The following is a 17,961-nucleotide window of genomic DNA, read 5'->3' on the forward strand; positions in this document are numbered from 1 at the left end:
TGGTGAAGTAACTGTGAAATAAAGGCATCAAGCAAATGTTAATGTGTGAACAGAAAACACAAAACCAGCTGTGGTGCCAAAGGAGAAGCCACAAGTAATGCCATCATTACTTGTAAGTGTATCAGACGGGTAATGCTAGTTGCTGCGGTTGCTTGTCTTGCCCTCCAGGCTTTCTCCTTCTCTCTCATAACCCCTCGTTTTGTTTCTGCTGACCTCTCACACTCTTTCACACATGTTTGGTTGAAAGGAGGCCAGTATAAATAGTGAGCGTCATACGAGGAGAAAGTGACAGAGACCCAGACGCAGAGGCAGCGCGAAGACAATCTTACAAGGTAACATAGTTAAGATGATTTGATTATTTCCTTGGAACCACCTTTCTGTGAGTGCAGCTTTTTGTGAGCGCAGCTTTCAGTGTAACTCATTTCTTTCAGCATGCAGTGTATAAGGAATATTGAAAGATCCCATTTATTGATGCCTAATGCTGTAGAGATAGAACATCATAATATATATAATAAAAATAATTATGAAAACATGAGACTTTGTATAAAAGTATTATGCTACATACTAATATATAGCTTTATGTAGTCACACCTTTTGTTTGCATGTACGTTGAGGTTTCTTGAATATTATAATTATTGTTATTATTGTTATTATTACTATCATTATTATTGTTATTATTGTTGTTGTTGTTGTCTAGTCCTTGTCTAATGCCAGGCATAGGCTAGAGGTGTATAAAGCCCCTCAGCATTGAGCTGTGTAGCAGTGGAACTATGTTCTCTGGAATGATGGTGCTCCATCCAATACTTTTGGGATAAGTTGAGGATAAGGTTGGGTGGTAATCATCCAACATCCTGATCTCATTAATGCTCCTGTTGCTGGATGCAATCACATCCTCTCAGAAAGGAACAGTAGGAACAGTTTCTCCAACAAAAACAGGAGAAACTTAAACTCTTTTTTAATAGCTTTGGTTTAGAAGTACATTGAATATGCATATATATATATATATATATATATATATATATATATATATATATATATATATATATATATATATGTATATATATATATATACTTTTAAAGTTTAAATGTTTTCATATATGTAAAAAGAAGTTGAAGGTTATAGTGAGTGTGTGTGATGTGTGGGATTTCCCCTGCAGCCAGAACACAATGTGGTTGCTTCTCCTCCTGTATCAGCTTGGCCTGATTCTCCACAGCTGTGCCCAGAATCCTTGTAGCACACACCCTACATTCAGAGAGCCAGGTCAGTCAAAGCATCGGCATACACACTCATCTCCCATCCACTTCTTCTACTTCTCCATCTCCTTCATTCTTTTCAGCTCACCTTTCATTCCTTTACAAGCTGATAATCACGCCAGGACCACCCCGCAACCTGATGAGTGTGTTTACTTAAAAAAGTATGTATGTGTGCGTAAGCACGTGTGTGTGACAAATTTGCCTATGGCCATGTGTCCCCTTTGACCGCATGTACTATATTTAACAAAAGCTTTGGGCTTTTAGAGACTTTAGAGTATGGTGTGTCTTTTAGTGGATTTTGTTGTGCCATGTTATGCTGTATTATGCAAAAAGTTGTATCATTTCTGTTTATATTTCACAGCCAACTCAGACATCACAGTCATTTGTGGCGCACACAGGGTGGATCTGCGCATTCTGCTGTGTCCCATTTACTTTGGTGGCTATAATGAATCGTTGATGGCTCTGAACAGTGTCTTTAACAAACCAGAATGCATGGGGACTGCTGTGTGGACAGCGGACCCTCCTGTCCTCCGATTTCAATTCCCTATCACTGAGGCGGCCATCAATGCCTGTGCTACCAAAATAAAGGTATTAGTGTTTATTCAGATCATGATATGAGCCAACTGAGCAGCAGATCAGAATCTGGTTTAGAATTTTAGAGTATAATTCCTGCAATAGCTTAAATAAATATTCTATATTTATTCTATATATAAGTGATCTGAAAATATTGATTGATTGTAACTGTAAAAAACCAGACATGAATAAATGAAAAGTGACCCTGAAAATTAAATAATTAAAATAAAAAAGATAAAAGATGCCATAGAATTGATTGACATTGATTAAGTATTTTAAGTCATTATGTAAGTTGTATAAATAATAAGTATGTACTTTGGTTGGGGTGACAAATGCTCAGATGTAACGTTTAACCTCAGAATGAAAAAGATTTTTCCTTTTATGGTGAGGTCGTGAGAAAAAAAATGACTTTGCTGCCATTGGCTGGTTCACAGATCACAGACGCCAAATAGCATAATCTTAATTTAGCCTAGCATATCTTAACATAACAAGAGCAAATTATATGTTATTTATTATATATTCCCAAGTTTTGCCAGGTAGTATTGTTGTCTTCTTTGTGTCCCCATTAATGTCTTCTCAGTAAATTGTGCGGCTAGCTGGGTGAAGAGATTATAGCTGGCAATCTGGGTTAGCTTTTAGCCTAGCACCTATTCACTTCAATGGTTTCCCTGTGGTGCACAGTTGTCCCTCCCTCATCTTACTCTGTTTGCCCCTTTTCTGGTTAGCATAGCATTAGCTTTTAGCCTTTTTAACCTCGCTTCCATATTCTCCCAAAGTAGCCATTGCATTTAGCCTTGAAAGTGGGCTGTCACTCGTGGGCTGGATGTATTTAAATGTTTGGGACATTTTTTTAATTAGTCAAGACAGTTATGTAAACGTCCTGAGGTCTTATTTATGCAGATTCTTTTTCAGTGTAGAGAAAACAGTGTTTGAGGTTTACAGTTTGTCAGTTCTATGTACTGAACTATACAGAAAAATGCAGTTTTCCATTCAGGGCCTCCTGAATGGTTTTTGCTCTTGTTGAAGTTTAGGTTTACAGCATACTGGCCGTAACCCTTTCACCAACAGATCACCCAGGAGATTGGCTCGGGGCTTTTCTCAGACTACTCCAGTGTCCAGTTTGTGAACATCTTGGGAATGGTTACCTCATTGGACCCGGGTGCTGGAATCATCACGTATCACTCTGAAATGCTTTACTTGTTCTCCTGTCGTTACCCATTGCAGTACCTGGTAAACAACACAGAGACCAGCGTGTGAGTCCTTCTCCAGCATTTGACAAACTGTACTGTATGTTAGAATGATTCAAAACCAGCTTCTTAATCCCATCAAACTGTCTGTGTTTGGTTGAGCAGATCAGGAGTGAGTCTGGCCATCAATGACAATAATGGCAGCTTCATTAGTACACTAAACATGCGGCTCTTTCAGGTGCATTTTTGTTTCTCTTCATACTGCTTTGTTAAGTTTCTGAGCATGAGCTAATTTTCACTAAAGCCATAGACGGGACACAAAAGCAATGTGTTGATATGTGTTCTCTAACCTTCAGGACAACAAATACAAAACTTATCTCCAGATGCCCCCGGCAGGACTCCAACTGAAAACCAGGATTTTTGTGGAGGTTCGGGCCACTAACCTCACAACAAGGTGAGTGACACTGAGTGGTGTATTTATTATACATTATTATATGTTAATTAGCAATGTATGCTAAATATAGGCTGAATTTATGCTTCCTAACATAGCCACTAAGTCTAATCATGATCATGATATCATGATCATGACATCATGATATTTGATGTGTATTAATATCTTCATTAGAAGCCCATTTGTAACATTTCTCACAGTGGATTTTTCTTCATCTTTAAACAATAGCTTTCAAATAATTACAGAAACACTGTTACTGGAACCAAGAAGACATTTCCATTTAATTTCTGTCAAAAGGTTCAATGTCCTGCTGGACCGATGCTATGCCACCACTAGCCCTTTCCCTGTGAACACTACATACTACGATCTTTTTGTGGGGTAAATACATCATAAAACGACTATTTGCAAATGTATGAAGTTCATGTTACATTTACTTGCCATCTGTGAAACAAACTCCAACTAATTTTAAAAAGAACTTTGAGCTGAGCTGTATCGATCCCACTCTACCTCAGGTGTAACCGTGATGGTCAGACTGTGATGGGGGCCAACGGTGAAGGTCAAGAGGCTCGCTTCTCTTTTGAGGCCTTTCGCTTTGTAGAGCACAAGAATCAGACCATATCCATCTTCTACCTGCATTGTATCACCAGGCTCTGTGACAGTGCCATCTGCAGTTCTCTCCGCCAGGTCAGATAGCCAGCCTCCAATAGAGTTCATAGAGATACTAGCTGTGTCCGCAGGGTCTGTATGAAGTTCCCTTGTGTTCCCACTGAGCATGGGGTGTGAGTGAGGGGAGCTGAAAGATAGAAGCTAAATTCCATCTGTGTCCGACACAAATGGTGAATATGGTTGTCTTGTCTTATGTTCTAGTTTGTCCACTAGGTTTACTATGGTTTGCAGTGTAATCCATTGAAATAAGACTGATAACGCTGCTATCCAATGAAAACCATGTATCTCCATTTTTGTTCGTTTTAAGTTTTCTCCGTGGTTTGAACCCTGTAGTTTCTCTGTACACTGTGTGAATAGTTCTGGATGAATTGACCAGTAGAAATGCTCTAAATTACTTCAAATAAACTCAAAAGTTCAAAGTTAAGGATGTTATTGGAAGTCGCCATTTTGGAGATACATGTTTTTCAGTGGACAACGGCAATATACACATCTAACAATATCCTGCTGAGAAACATTAGCTAGCTAATAATTGATATTGTGATTCACGTAGAAGGAAAGGTTACTAGCAGATCACAACTTAAGATTGCCTCAAGAAGGTTTACAGTGGAATTTCTTTTTGAAGTTTGCTAGACTCTGTTCTTCTCTTTTTTGGTTGCTTTTAGTCTAAAATAAAATACCAAAGCTTGAAAATAAGAAGTGGGAGCAACAAAAGCAAAAGTTATATAGGTGCTGAAAAACATGTGTTACTACCAACTACCAGCTTCTGAGCCTATCTAACGGCCTGTGATGAATGCTTGTTTTTCTTAGAACTGTACCAAGACTGTGAGGAGAAAGAGGGGGGTGGGGTCCGATCAAGACACCACAGTGAGTGACATGGCCACAGTTAGCTCCGGACCCATCATCACCAGAGTGGACAATGGTGACACACTCACTTTTTCTGCTTTTTCAATTCTCTTTAATATATAACTACACTGATCCTCCTTCACCAGAACCTAAAGGTGAATTCCACCAAGTAATTTCCCCATAGCATTTCCCCATACCTCTTAAAAAGAGCTTTTGTGTTTACTTAAGAAGTACACAAAGTCATTTAGAGTAGTTTGGAGTAGAAACGCTCCTTTCTAGAGAAATGTGGGATTGTTCGTAACAGTGGTGATAGGAACCAAAAATATTGTACAGCAAAATGTGTCCTCTGCATTTCACCCATCTGTGGTAGTGAACAAACACAGAGAGGATAAAGGGCCTTGCTCAAGGGCCCAACAGTGGCAGCTTGTCGAGCCCGGGTATCGAACCCACAACCCATCAATAACTGAGAGCTCTAACCACTGCCATATACACATACATGAAGAAGGGACTCACATTAATTTTTTTTTTGACCAGTGGAAAGACAAATGACAACAACAGACATACATTGCAACACCTACTCCCAATCGCCACCATAACAAAAAAAAAAACTCAGCTTCTCTATAGTTTAAGATCAAACCACTAATTTAATGTAATGTAAACATATTTATTACATCTCATAGGACTGACTGACACCAAATTCTCCTTTAAATGTTTTACCTACACATGATATCTTCAAGGAAAACGGCATCCAGTGATGGAAAATAAGAGTCTTTTTTACCTTCCCAGGTGCTGAGGCACGGCCTGTTTCAGCAGGTAGGCATCTGCTTTGTAACCTTTACATCATAGGGTTGGGTTAGAATGAAGGCATTTGTAATAATTCACCAATCTTCACGTATACTGATCTGTAAAAAATGTGAACTACCATTACGGGGACTTTAAAATTCATGTTTCTAATTTCCTTAATGTACTAAACATAAACACAATATATTAGTAGTCAAAGGCAAAGTTGACTTCAGCTGTGTCTGAAACTGTGCCCTATCCACTACCCCCTATATAAAGAGCACTATTATAGGGAACAGAATTCAACATGGTAGTGAGCGATTGTGGACACATGGTAATGCGAGTGAGCTGATTGCTAAGTGTGACAGCAGATCGGTTTGCATAAATAATCTGATGGTCGGCCTTCCTCAGAGAAACTGCATGTGAATAATGGGTATTGTCCTTGTCCTTGTCCGCTTAGTGTACATCGTTTGTACTCTATATATTATAGTGCACTTGGGATTATTACAGAACCACCCTGGATTTCAGTTCTGGAACTGGTTTTGTCTTTTTTGGCACTTATTCCAACTTCCAGCTGAATTTTGTTTATTATATTGTGTAACAACATGGACATCATTTTATTTCACCAATGACTTAGTTCAAAATCTGAATATCAAATTGCAAAGAACACAAGTAATTGGTATGATTGAGCTAACCAGTGTTTTTTTCTTTTGCCTTCTGTAAACAGTGAACGATCAGTCCCAAAGGAACGACACAGTGTTTGGTGTGTCAGTAGCTGTTGGGATGCTTGGTACCCTCTGCATCACCCTGCTGGCAGTTATCGGCTTTCGAATGCACAGGGGCAAGTCTACTAATGCTGCAGAGAGCAGCCTTTTCCACTGAGCAGCCTCAGTCATATGGTCACATGGTCATAAAGGCACAATTCGCTTGTGCCTTCATGGGCATTGCTCTGTTGAACTGCTTGGGGACAGTGGAGTGAATGCAACTTTAGTATTAATTGTTGGACATTGTTGCTCTTAGAGATTTTATATCCTGAGCAAATGTATACACAATCTCAACCCCAGCTTAGAAGACATAAAGGAATGCTATGGTGTTTTTCAATCTAATCTCGGTCACCTTAGATGCCTCATTTGTAGCATACAGTCAATTACTAGGCCTGTACTTTAAAAAGAACACAACACTGTTATACTTTTATAATATAAGGAATGGGCTGGTGCTTCAGTCCAAAGCATTTAGAGCAAGGAGATCAGGATTTTAAACTTTATCTACCAGTAACTGCACAAGAAATCAAAACATGGGAGACGTGAACGCTGGAAAGGACTGTAACGGCCAAGCAAATAAGTGTGGAGGATAAGTAGTTGATAAAGTGATTTACGAGCAGTCATTTTTTTGTCCTTTTTGCATGCATTTTTTATATGTTAACAAGAAATGTATAAATGTAGAAATTCTTTTTCACATTTAACCATTGATTATCTGCTACTGTCACAAATTGTGGTTTTGATTTAGACAATGCATTAAAACCTTTTCTCATCATTCACAGAAACAAAAAAAACAATAAATATAAATTTTCATTGTTTTTCTATTAGTCTTGAAGTAGTTCACAAATAATTATACACACACACACACACATATATGGCATTTGTGCTCTTATCCAGAGCAACTGTTTGAATCATGTTACACAGGTAGGAAAATGTAAGAGTTAGGAGTCCAAGGAGTCTTACCAGTGTGTGGTGTGCATGCATGGAGTGGGAATTGAACCCCACTATACTGCATCAAGATCTACTGATAATTGTTTTGATCTGCTGATATTTTCAGTAATATAACCTTATAAAAGAAGGTTAAGTAACTTGTGACTACGTAACGAAACCAATATGGTTAGATCACATTAGGATGAAAATATGATTTGCAAAGTACAATAAGGTAGGATTACACAACAGGAGAGGTTTTAAAAAAAAGGACTTTATTAACAGTTTAGAAACAAAATATCCCTTTCCCCAGACATTAGATACTCTTTCCCCAACAGACTGGCAACACAAGGACAATGAAAAGATGAAATGAACTGATGAACAGGCGAAGGAAAGAAGGAATTGTACTTTTTCTTCCTTGTACAGCAAAAGGTGTAGAGAAGGGGGGAGAAAAAAAAAGAAAAAGAAAGAAAAATTCTTGAATGTCAGTGCAGTCAAAAAAAAAAAAAAAAAAAAAAAAATCCCTAGGAAACCTCTGGCAATACACGTGAATGTCCCCAGTGTCATGTACTTTATCATAAAGAGCATGTGTGAGGGACTTGGACAGAGTGCAGTCTCACGGTCAGACTGAATACTGAGAAATTGAGCTGTGCCATCTAGATGGTTACAATGTGTCTTAGCCAGTCATTTAGAAAAATCATCTTGGTAGTTTATCTAACGTCAAATTCCACCATCAATTTAAAGTTGAAATTCTTGACTCCAACAAAAAAAAGGGTTAAAATGTTTGTGAAGATAATGAAAACATTCCATGGAGTGAGATCATTCCTCTGTGGTTGTTGTAAGAGCCAAACATAAGCATTCATACACATAGAAGGAAGCCAACTGCACACATTTCACAGCTAGGTAGAACGAAGCTAGCTCCCTTGGAACTGCCTCTAGACTTCAGTCGGTTTGTATTTAAAATAGAGAACATGATTTACAACCAAAAATGTTGACATTATCTAAGCCGATCTGATGATATCTGGTTGTGATGCAGGAGGAATAGAAACAGATTTGAACCTTTAACACGGTCAATAAATAGACAACAAAATATGAGGAGTTCCAGTTGTTATAATTCATCTGATACATGGTTTTCTGAATTGCTGTTCTCCGACGTTTCTGTAAAAAGACAAAAATAATTATGCAGACATTCATTTTATAAAGACATGCATTATGTTTTACTACACTTGTTGTCTATTTTCAGTGCACCACTAGACTGATTTTGATCATGGCTAGGCCATCTAAATCAGATCCGATCAAAGCCTTTCAGAGTAAGGTCAGAAGCGTGATCAGAAATAAGAAGAGGAATGTCCTATGTCCTAGTGTGTGTGTGTGTGTGTGTGTTTACATATTCTTTTTCTATTTATTTATTTATTTTTTGTTTGTTTTTTTCAGCCATCTAGTGAGTATCTAAAGTGACTGGTGTGTAATTACCTGTGCCTTCCGTTTCTTCTGCTACTTTGTGGTCAGTCTCGGTTTCTTCTTTTTTAATCTCCTCAGTGGGTGGCTCTTCTGCTGGTTTTGCCTCCTCAACTCCCTCTGCAAACATCACAAAGCATCAGACTGCACCAATCTTACAGAGAAACTGATGCAACAAACATCACACCTTAACTTAGAGCCACAGACTTCATATTACCTGTCTCATTCTTTGGAGGAATGATCTTCTCAGAGTCTGTGCTGCTGGTTTTGTTGCTCTCTGTGCTGGTTGAGTTCTTGTCTTTAGGTTTTGGTTTGGGCTTCGGCTTGGCAAACTTGGCCTTGTTCAGCAGGTAGTTGACCTCCCGGTCCAAGAGCGAGAGTTTGGCCTCAAGGTCTTTAGAAAGCAGGACCGGTTTCTCTGTAGGGGAGCGTTTTTCCTGCTCAGCCACAGTCTCATTCTTCCAGTCCTGCAAATTATATTATTATTATTATTATTATTATCATCATCATCAATAATAATCATTATTATTATTATTACTACTACAAAAGTTTGACTGTAAAACAAATTCTGATATGATATTACATACCGTAGTTTCATTGATAACTTTCTCTAAGGTCTTCAGTTCAACTTCAGTAAAAATCTGGTCATCCTCCGGGATCATTTTAGCACTCCTATACAGAAAAAAAAAACATACAAGATCAACAATGTGTACATGACCGAACACCCTGTTCATCATTTGAGTCTGACAACATCAAGGATATACAATAAGATATAGGACCTTTGTACCAAAGTTGAGAAAACCCAGAAAAACTCAACTGTACTGCCTGATCAGGTTGGTGGGGGCATTGTGGACCACACTGTGAATGACTGTGCCCACACTCTTACTCCCCATCACAGAAAGCAATTTTATAATGGAGGTAAAGTTACGGCTTTGGCTTAAGGCAGAAAAGTGGTAATTAGAACTGGAATATTATTGCTTATGAAACGTTAGCATGCTAGCTATTCCAACTTATAGGATGACAATGGCAAGTGGGTGAAAAAAGTCTCACATATAGTCGGTCAAATGAAATCCAATGAAAAAAAACAGAATACCAAAAAAGTCTGGGAAGCCTAAGAAAGCGAAACCTGAAATCAAACAGCTCCCACAATGGCCTAAAAAAACATTTGATGAAAATCTACAAACTACAGTTTGAGCAGTACTTAAAAGCCAACATTAGGCTAAATCTCACCATCTTGTTAGATCTTACTCACTTCAGAAAGATAGTGGAGTGGTTGAGCATGCTGTCAAGCGCTGCTAGCCTGTCTGGCCACTTTTTCCTCTCTTCCACTCGGAAAAACATGGCTTTACACAGCTTCTTCAACTCCGTCAGTTTCTCCTTCAGTTCTTTGGTGCCTGCTGTGTAGCCCTCATCATCCATCCAAGACGATGCAGCACTCAACTTTCCAGAAATCTCATCCTTCTCTTCCTCCGTTACCACAGCCAGGTACTCATCCTGGTACAGCTTATCCTGGAAAGGGAGAAGGAGGGCGGTACTTTTGAATGTGCGGTCATTACGCTACAGTATCTGTATCACTCACTGCGCTGGGTGGGTGGGTGAAGCAAAAAACACAATAGCGGCTAAAATAGATTATACCTGAGTCTCAAAGATGAATGCCTCCAGGCTGTTCAGGGTCTTCTCCCTCTCGTGTTTCTCCAGATCACGGTCGGTCAGATCCTGCAGCCTGGCAGAGAAAAGTGTAGAAACATTTTTAATCATTTAGTATCATATTGAGTCTCAACCATGTTCATCTTCCCCACTGTAGTCCTTTTATAGACATCAAATCTCAGACACTTACTTCTTTTTGGACGCATCAATGTCTTCTGAACTAGGATCAAGCACATCATTAACCTCCAGCTCCACTCCAATATCGACAGATATTTTGCTCTTCTTCTGAGGTTTGGTTTTCTTCTCTGCCTCCTTCTCATCCTCTTTTGCACCATTTGTTTTCCCTTCATCAGTCTTTTCTGCCTCCTTTTCTACCTGTTTGATTTCGACAGTGGTCATGGAGAGATTTGGTATTTGAATTAGATCATCACATTACCATTTCCATATTTAAACATTACATTGTTTCATAAAAGCAGGAGATTTTACTTCTCTACTACGACGGATAAGCCACATTTTAAGCAACTGTTAAATACAGACATAGGTACAGAGTGGGATTTAGGTACATTAAATCCTTAAGTACATTAAGTGATTAAAAATTAGTGTTTTTTTATTAATTTTTTATTATTAAATGTTTGTCAATCCTATCCTGCTGTTAACAAGTTACATTGTTTATTTAAAATGTTCAATACATGCTCAAGAAAATGAATTGCTTATTAATATTGATGAACTGTGACATGGTTTTGATTATGATACTGATTTAATTAGTTAAATAACTGTTATGTTTTTTTTTTATAAATAAGCAGTCATGAGCAATAAAACCCATATAACATGATACAAAATAAGAGGGTTATCTAATTTCTTTTTTTGTTATTAATCTCTGTTTATTGGTGAAAAGATCAAATAAACTGTCCCATTTAAAATTAGTTAGAATGTTCTGGCAATTATTTGCTGGTTCAAGCTTTTAAAGGTCAACAGTAATAAAATAAAAAATACTGTAACCTCACATGGCCTCATCACGTTATTCTACATTCCATTACTATCCAATTCCAAGAGGTGTAAAAGTAAAATGTACAAAGGAAATTTGAGTAGCCATAAACATAATCATACGTCATTCGAACAAAAGACAGCCTATGTGACGCATTGTATAGTGTTTGGGTTATTGGTGCGCCACATTTAAAGAAAAGGAGTAAATACTGATTATTCCAGAGTTCTCTCACCTCAGGCTGTTCTTTGTCAGAGCCTTCTCTATCTGGTTTCTTCTCCTCAGTCTGAGATTCTCCTTCGCTTTTCTCTTCTGTGTCAGGTTTCTCTTTAGTGGACTCTTCTGGCTTCTCCACTGGTTCATCTTGATCTTTGCCAGCTTCGGGAGGCACCTCCTCCTCATCCTACAACAAAAGCATGACCTTTAGTCACATTGTTAAGTCAACTAACAGCAGACATGTGGAAGGAAAGGACTAGTCTACCTGCACGGGTTCGGTCACATTGGCAGTGGGCTCTGAGCTCCCACCTCCAAACAGGCTGGAAATTGTATTCCCCAGTTCTTCAAGGAGAGAAAGCATATTGGTCATATATCTCAATGAAATTTGCAAAAAAGTAAAAGTAATTATCTAAATTATATATATATATATATATATATATATATATATATATATATATATATATATATATAAAAACCTTATTTTGTGAGCAATAAATATACAGGATGTACGGTTATAGTTTCAACCTACTTGTTAGAGTTGATTCTTCCTCTTTCTCCTCTACAGCTGTTTCAAACACAGACTCCACCTGCAGCAAAAAACCCAAACATTAACTTACATTACAAACATTAACATTAACTTACATTAACAAACATTAATTCCATAAATGTAAGTTTCAACCTTATGTCCTAGTATTAAACCTTACTAAAAATCCCTTTGCCATTTTTAAATCAAAGTTCTGAAACAGCCTTAAAAAAAAAAAAAAAAAAGACCAAAAAAAAAAAGGAAAGAAAAAAAAAAAAAAAAAAAAAAAAAAAAAAAGAACTAACCCTGTCGAGAATGAGCACACCGCTCTCATCCATGTTGAAATGCGCCTTGATGCCTTTGGACTCTGCGTCAGTGTGCTTTTTAAAGCTGTCACCCACTCCAGACAGCTTCACTGTTGTCAGGTTCTGAGAGCCAAACATCCTAAACGAGAAAGTGAGGGTGAGTGGCCGCGGCACATCCCATTCTGAAAATGCTCAATATTCATTGCTTTGCCATTTTACAGTAAACTACAAAAACCACAACATATTTGGCCCAGAAAGTAAATAATATGCATTTAAATAAAAACCTCTCAACAAAGGCCAGTCAGCATAAAGAAATCTCATTTTCACTTTTTTTAAGGCTATTCTGCAGTAAAAACTCACTTCAGGTCATCCTGGCTGAGGAAGCCCAGATCCCCATAGTTGATGTAAAAAGCAAAGTCGTCAGTGTAACGGTTGAAGGTGATGACTTTGCGCTGGGGGTAAGGTGCCATTCTCTGGAAGAGAATGCGTTTGTTGTGCTTAATTCCCTTTACACCATCCTCTTCTTCAGTCTCACGACTGAACTCCACCTGAACAGAAGCGTTCAACAAAAAGGTGTTACCAGAGATGTGCTAGAAATGTGCTGTGGTAAAACAAATGCATTTCTATTTCAGCCTCAATGTGGTTACCCAACGTTTTAAAGCAAAGGTCTCACCTGTATTGGGAAAACAGCTGCATCTCGGACAAGGAAAGGCTTGACTTTAAACGCTTTACTGAGAGCTGCAGCCTGGTACACTGCACCCATAGCTGCTGCCTCGTCAGCATTTATATTCTTCCCCAGCTCCTCTCTATAGAGAACAGGACATAAAATAATTTTGAATGTTACCATTAACTAAGGCAGCAAACAACTTAAGTTATGTCCAATAGGGGAGAAAACAACTTCCGTTGATACAAATACAACTGGTATGTTAATTAGTCAGAGAATGATCCATCACTCAACCCTTAGAATTAGAAAACAGGCACCAATGGCCTTGAGCACCACCTACTGGACAAAAACTGCAATTAGTAACTAATTGGTTTTCATAAAAAAAAAAAAAGAAAAGAAGAAAGAAACGAGACGTTGAACCGTTTTCTAAGGAATGATGGTGCTCAAATTAGTATGTTTGGGCTGAGGTAGGGAGGTGATCAAATGGCCCAACCTCATTAACACTCTTGTTGTTAAATGCAAATCAAACCCTCTCTATCCGCAGTGTAAAAACACTTAAATATTAAAAAGATGTGTCCTGCGAGTAATGGAGCATAACCTACTTTCCCACTGATTTGAGGAGGACTTCCTGAACCCTGGGAACTCGAGTGGCCCCTCCAACCAAAATGACCTGTTCAATCTCATCCTGCAGGACAAGAATTTTTTGCCTTAAAATACAGTGTCCAAAAGCAACTATTACATGTAAACAGTATTAAGAAGAGCGCTTCTCTTCTCTTTTGGAGTGCCTCACCAAAGACATCTCTGAAGAAGTGAGTGCCTGCTGCACTGGCCCAGGCACTCGGTCAAACAGATCAGTACACAGAGCCTCAAACTCTGCACGGGTCACCTTCGCCTTGAAGTCAATGTCATCCATCAATCCTTCAATCTGAAAGAATAGGACAAGTGTCAACAAACTGCATCTAAATATGGTCCAATCTGGTCAAAATGATCAACAGCTATAAAAATATAATACAAATACACCAAAGAAACAAATGGCCTTCTATTTTACAATGGGGAAAAACAGCAAGAGGCAGTCAGACATGCCCCAGCATCAACAGACCATATATTTAGGCATTAAATAAATCACAAATAACTACTTCCCCTAAAAGATGTATAGTGTAAGGATAACCTTAAAGACATGTCTCTTTCAGACTCCCTCCTTATAGAGATCTTCTGGGTAACCAGGCATCAAAAAAAAAAAAAAAAAAATCAATAAGGTTGTGAGGTGGGTGTTGATTACCTGCCTAATTTAGCTTTTTCTTACCTGAGCCGTATGTTCAGCGTTGGCACTCAGCACGGTCTTGAGCCTCTGAGCCTCCTTCAGCAGCTTGGCCATGGCACGCACGTTCTCTCTCACATCCTTTTTTGACTTCTTCTGCTCATTAAAGAGTTTGGCCAGGTGATCCCTTAGTCTCAGCTCCATCTCAAATCCTCCAAGTGTCCTATCAAAACTGAGGACCAAAAGACAACAAGACATCAATCAAAGCTGTGAACATCTGCCTTCTGCCCACCCTTCATGAGACACCTGTACTGATTAGCCCAACGAGAAGGACTGACCCAACACCACGGATCTGCAGCTGAGGTTGGGTGCCTGACTCTTTGGTCTTCACCGTCTGGTAAGTGACTATTGTGGCTGTTGTGCTGCCAGATCCCATGTCATAGAACATCACATTCTGCGTTGAAGAAGACAAACCGAAATGGATGGAGTTAATACCAGTTCAAGTTCAAGTCAGTATCAAAAATAAATAAATAAATAAATAAATAAAGACACCCCCACCCCAACCCCCCACGCACACATTTTGATTTTGGTCAAACCACTGCATTAATATAAAGTACCTGGGCAGTGGAGTTGATATCTTTCCTCCTGAAGACTCCGTAGTTCAAAGCCACAGCTGTGTTGTCATTAATCAACTGAAGGACCTTCAAACCTGCCATCTGAGCAGCCTGTAGGACTGCCCTACGTTCTGCCTGGTTAAAAAAGGCTGGGACGGTTATTACTGCATCTTTAATGGGCTGTTCTGTGAAAAAAATAAAGAAAACATTTCAAAAACAATGCCCTCAACAGGTTACAGATGCATTTTACTAAAGCAGTCAGACCAAAAAAACAAACAAAAAAAAACAGATTTGAATAGTCAAACCTGCAAAATCCTGAGCCAGACCAGAAGAGTAGTTCAGAACCATGCCCAAGATTTCCACTGGAGAATACTGCATCTCTCTGAGGCACATAAGAACACAAAAGTCTCAGCTTTTTAATGAATCATGTATGGAAGGAGCCTCATGGGGTCTACAAAGCCTACCATCAACTATTATTATAAACCTACTGATGACTCCTGCTAAAAGGCCCATAAACAGAATACTCACTCTGAATATTTGAAATACACAGTCCCTCTCTTCTCATCTTTCTGAATCTGGTGCTCAGGAAAGTGTTTCTGGTACTGTCCAACTTGAGGGTTATCAGCAGTCTTCCCCAGGAGGTTCTGGATATATCTGTACACCACTTTGGGATTCTTTACAGACTGCAATGATACAATTAGGGCTCATTAAATAATGATTCAAAAAAAAAAAAAAAAAAAAGAATTTAAAAACACAAAATGATACAGGTAGTGTTCAATGACTCACCACTCCCAAAGCCCCATCTCCAAATAGTCTTTCACTTTCTTTCAAGCACACAGCTACCGGAGTTTTTCGTCTGGACTCTCTGAAGCACAAAATAGGCAAGAGATTATTCTCTCTGACCTTGGGAGAGAACACCCTCAAAAAAGTATGTTAAACAGAATAAAAAGCTAAACCTATTAACTAGTTACAATGAACCATATTCATCTGATTCATACTTGTTTAAAGCGATTTCCATTGGCACCCCAGGTTTAACTATAGCTATTTTCATCCATTCGCTCCCCAGGTCGACAGACATCACAGCAACCGAAGCTGTTAAATAGAAAAGTGAGTTACATTTAGAAGACTGAGAGGAAGCAACAACTCAAAAAATATATATATAGCAATGTCAAGTTCATGAAGAAGGATATTGAGGAGGAACTAATGGCCTCCAAACATTTCTTGAATATTACCCCAAATCATTTCCCAACCACATTCAAGTCCACATTTAAGCTTGTAGAAAAACTCTCTCACATTCATTTACATGTTTTCTATTATTAAACATTGAGCTGGTCTATATCCACGGCAAAAAGGGGAGTCTGAATGTCCAGTATTTTCAATGTGTACTTCACCTGTTGGAGAAGGCAGGTGTGCTAAAGCAAGGCAAAACAGCGCCCATAACGCCAGCTTTTCCCTCATTGTAACCTGCAAGAGACACAAAAAAAACATTAAACTATGGGGTACGTAATGTATATCATGCAAATAACTGTCACTAATTCAGATGTACCAAAGCAAACGGCGTGTGCGTCATCTATTCTGACACCACATAAACTGACCAGTACTAATACAGGGTCACCCTTGTCATCTATGACAAGGACAAGTGTTACTGGGCTGGAGAGAGAGCACCTGCTCCAGGTGCCGTCAGGTAAACTCCTTTTTAAACTACAGTCTCTCGTGCATATGGAAGCCTAAATCACTGAGAGAGTTAAACTTGGGAATAACATGTTAATGACTTGTGACTTCCACTGTCGTGCTCTTTGAACATGAAACGTGTTGCAATGTAGACTACATCCTCCTGGCCTGATCCCGCCCACAGATGTGGGATAAAGCTGCAACACACGTGGGCCTCGTTACAATAGGGAACAGCAGGCTAGTATGTTCATGTGCGTGCATGCATGCATACACATTTCACACAGATGCGTGCTGCTCAAATCACTTAAATACAACCATCAGAATCAGACGTGCAGACTTGTGGCTTATCGTTAACTTCTAGGCCTAAAGGGCACATTTAACAGCTTTCTTTAGCAGTGGACCAAACGCAGGCCAAGTGTGGAAACTTCTGGCCTTATTGCTCTTTGTCTAATAGTGACGTCCACATTGCTGAGGCAGCCTGATCATAATGACTGGGAGCACTAGGGGGGGTGTTATACCACCCTAAACAGCAACCAGACAACACACACGCTAAAGGCTAGGCTTTATGCTGACCGGTGGTGTTAAAATCGTGAGACTAACGCTCCTTTTTAAGTCTGCATAGTTGATAATGTGGTCGCGAACTGGTGTAAATACAGCTAAGGTAACCCTGCTAGCAGTAAGCGCTGTGCTAGCTAGCAGTCTCAGTACGAGAAGGCGCATGCTAACCGCTTACATCCTGTAGCTAACAGCAGCTTAAGATGCAAACCTGAACAGCAGTTAGCTAAACAGAAGCAACTACACACAAAAGTTACACATCTCAAGCCAAAGCCGAGAAATGACACGAAACTTACCTTGAAGAGCAGAAGTTTTATATGGGAGCTAAACGACCGGTACAAGTTACTGTTTCTGACAGGTGAACAACAAGAGAGGCTTTAAAAACCTGCAAATTCTCTCTCAGTAATTTTGAGATTAGTGTCGTTAAAGTGAACCCATGCGCCGACAGCTATTTATGCTCACACTACAGAAGCCTTCTCTGTCGCTTTCTTGCAGTCACCGGCTTGTTCTGGCCACCGGGCCCTGAACGCGGCGTGATCTCATTGGATCCACACGACGAGCCGCTCCGCAGGCTGAGCGCTGAACCCGGCAGAACGCCTGCCCCGCCCCTTCAGAGCCAAACAACGTGC

General features: G+C 39.2%; 2 protein-coding genes across 2 annotated transcripts; one reads left to right on the forward strand and one right to left on the reverse strand.

The window, feature by feature from the left end:
- Nucleotides 1–1,167: 1,167 nt before the first annotated feature.
- LOC140537028 (zona pellucida-like domain-containing protein 1) lies at nucleotides 1,168–6,636 on the forward strand. The gene is made up of 10 exons (XM_072659174.1): nucleotides 1,168–1,261; nucleotides 1,616–1,842; nucleotides 2,896–3,080; nucleotides 3,180–3,252; nucleotides 3,371–3,468; nucleotides 3,763–3,843; nucleotides 3,978–4,149; nucleotides 4,939–5,050; nucleotides 5,761–5,787; nucleotides 6,482–6,636. The coding sequence occupies exons 1-10, from the start codon at nucleotides 1,168–1,170 to the stop codon at nucleotides 6,634–6,636; spliced, it is 1,224 nt and encodes a 407-aa protein (XP_072515275.1).
- A 1,057-nt stretch (nucleotides 6,637–7,693) lies between these two features.
- On the reverse strand, nucleotides 7,694–17,899 carry hyou1 (hypoxia up-regulated 1). Its single transcript, XM_072659212.1, has 24 exons — nucleotides 17,629–17,899; nucleotides 16,498–16,570; nucleotides 16,105–16,198; nucleotides 15,893–15,971; nucleotides 15,635–15,789; nucleotides 15,412–15,488; nucleotides 15,110–15,291; nucleotides 14,831–14,946; nucleotides 14,538–14,724; nucleotides 14,025–14,159; nucleotides 13,837–13,919; nucleotides 13,244–13,376; nucleotides 12,931–13,118; nucleotides 12,571–12,709; nucleotides 12,272–12,329; nucleotides 12,008–12,084; nucleotides 11,762–11,929; nucleotides 10,735–10,919; nucleotides 10,533–10,620; nucleotides 10,150–10,406; nucleotides 9,485–9,569; nucleotides 9,115–9,364; nucleotides 8,913–9,017; nucleotides 7,694–8,597 (listed from the first exon to the last, which is right to left on the reverse strand). The coding sequence occupies exons 2-24, from the start codon at nucleotides 16,562–16,564 to the stop codon at nucleotides 8,548–8,550; spliced, it is 2,958 nt and encodes a 985-aa protein (XP_072515313.1). The 5' UTR covers nucleotides 16,565–16,570; nucleotides 17,629–17,899; the 3' UTR covers nucleotides 7,694–8,547.
- Between the last annotated feature and the right edge of the window lie 62 nt (nucleotides 17,900–17,961).

The sequence above is a fragment of the Salminus brasiliensis genome, chromosome 16, assembly GCF_030463535.1.
Source record: "Salminus brasiliensis chromosome 16, fSalBra1.hap2, whole genome shotgun sequence".
Taxonomy (NCBI): domain Eukaryota; kingdom Metazoa; phylum Chordata; class Actinopteri; order Characiformes; family Bryconidae; genus Salminus; species Salminus brasiliensis.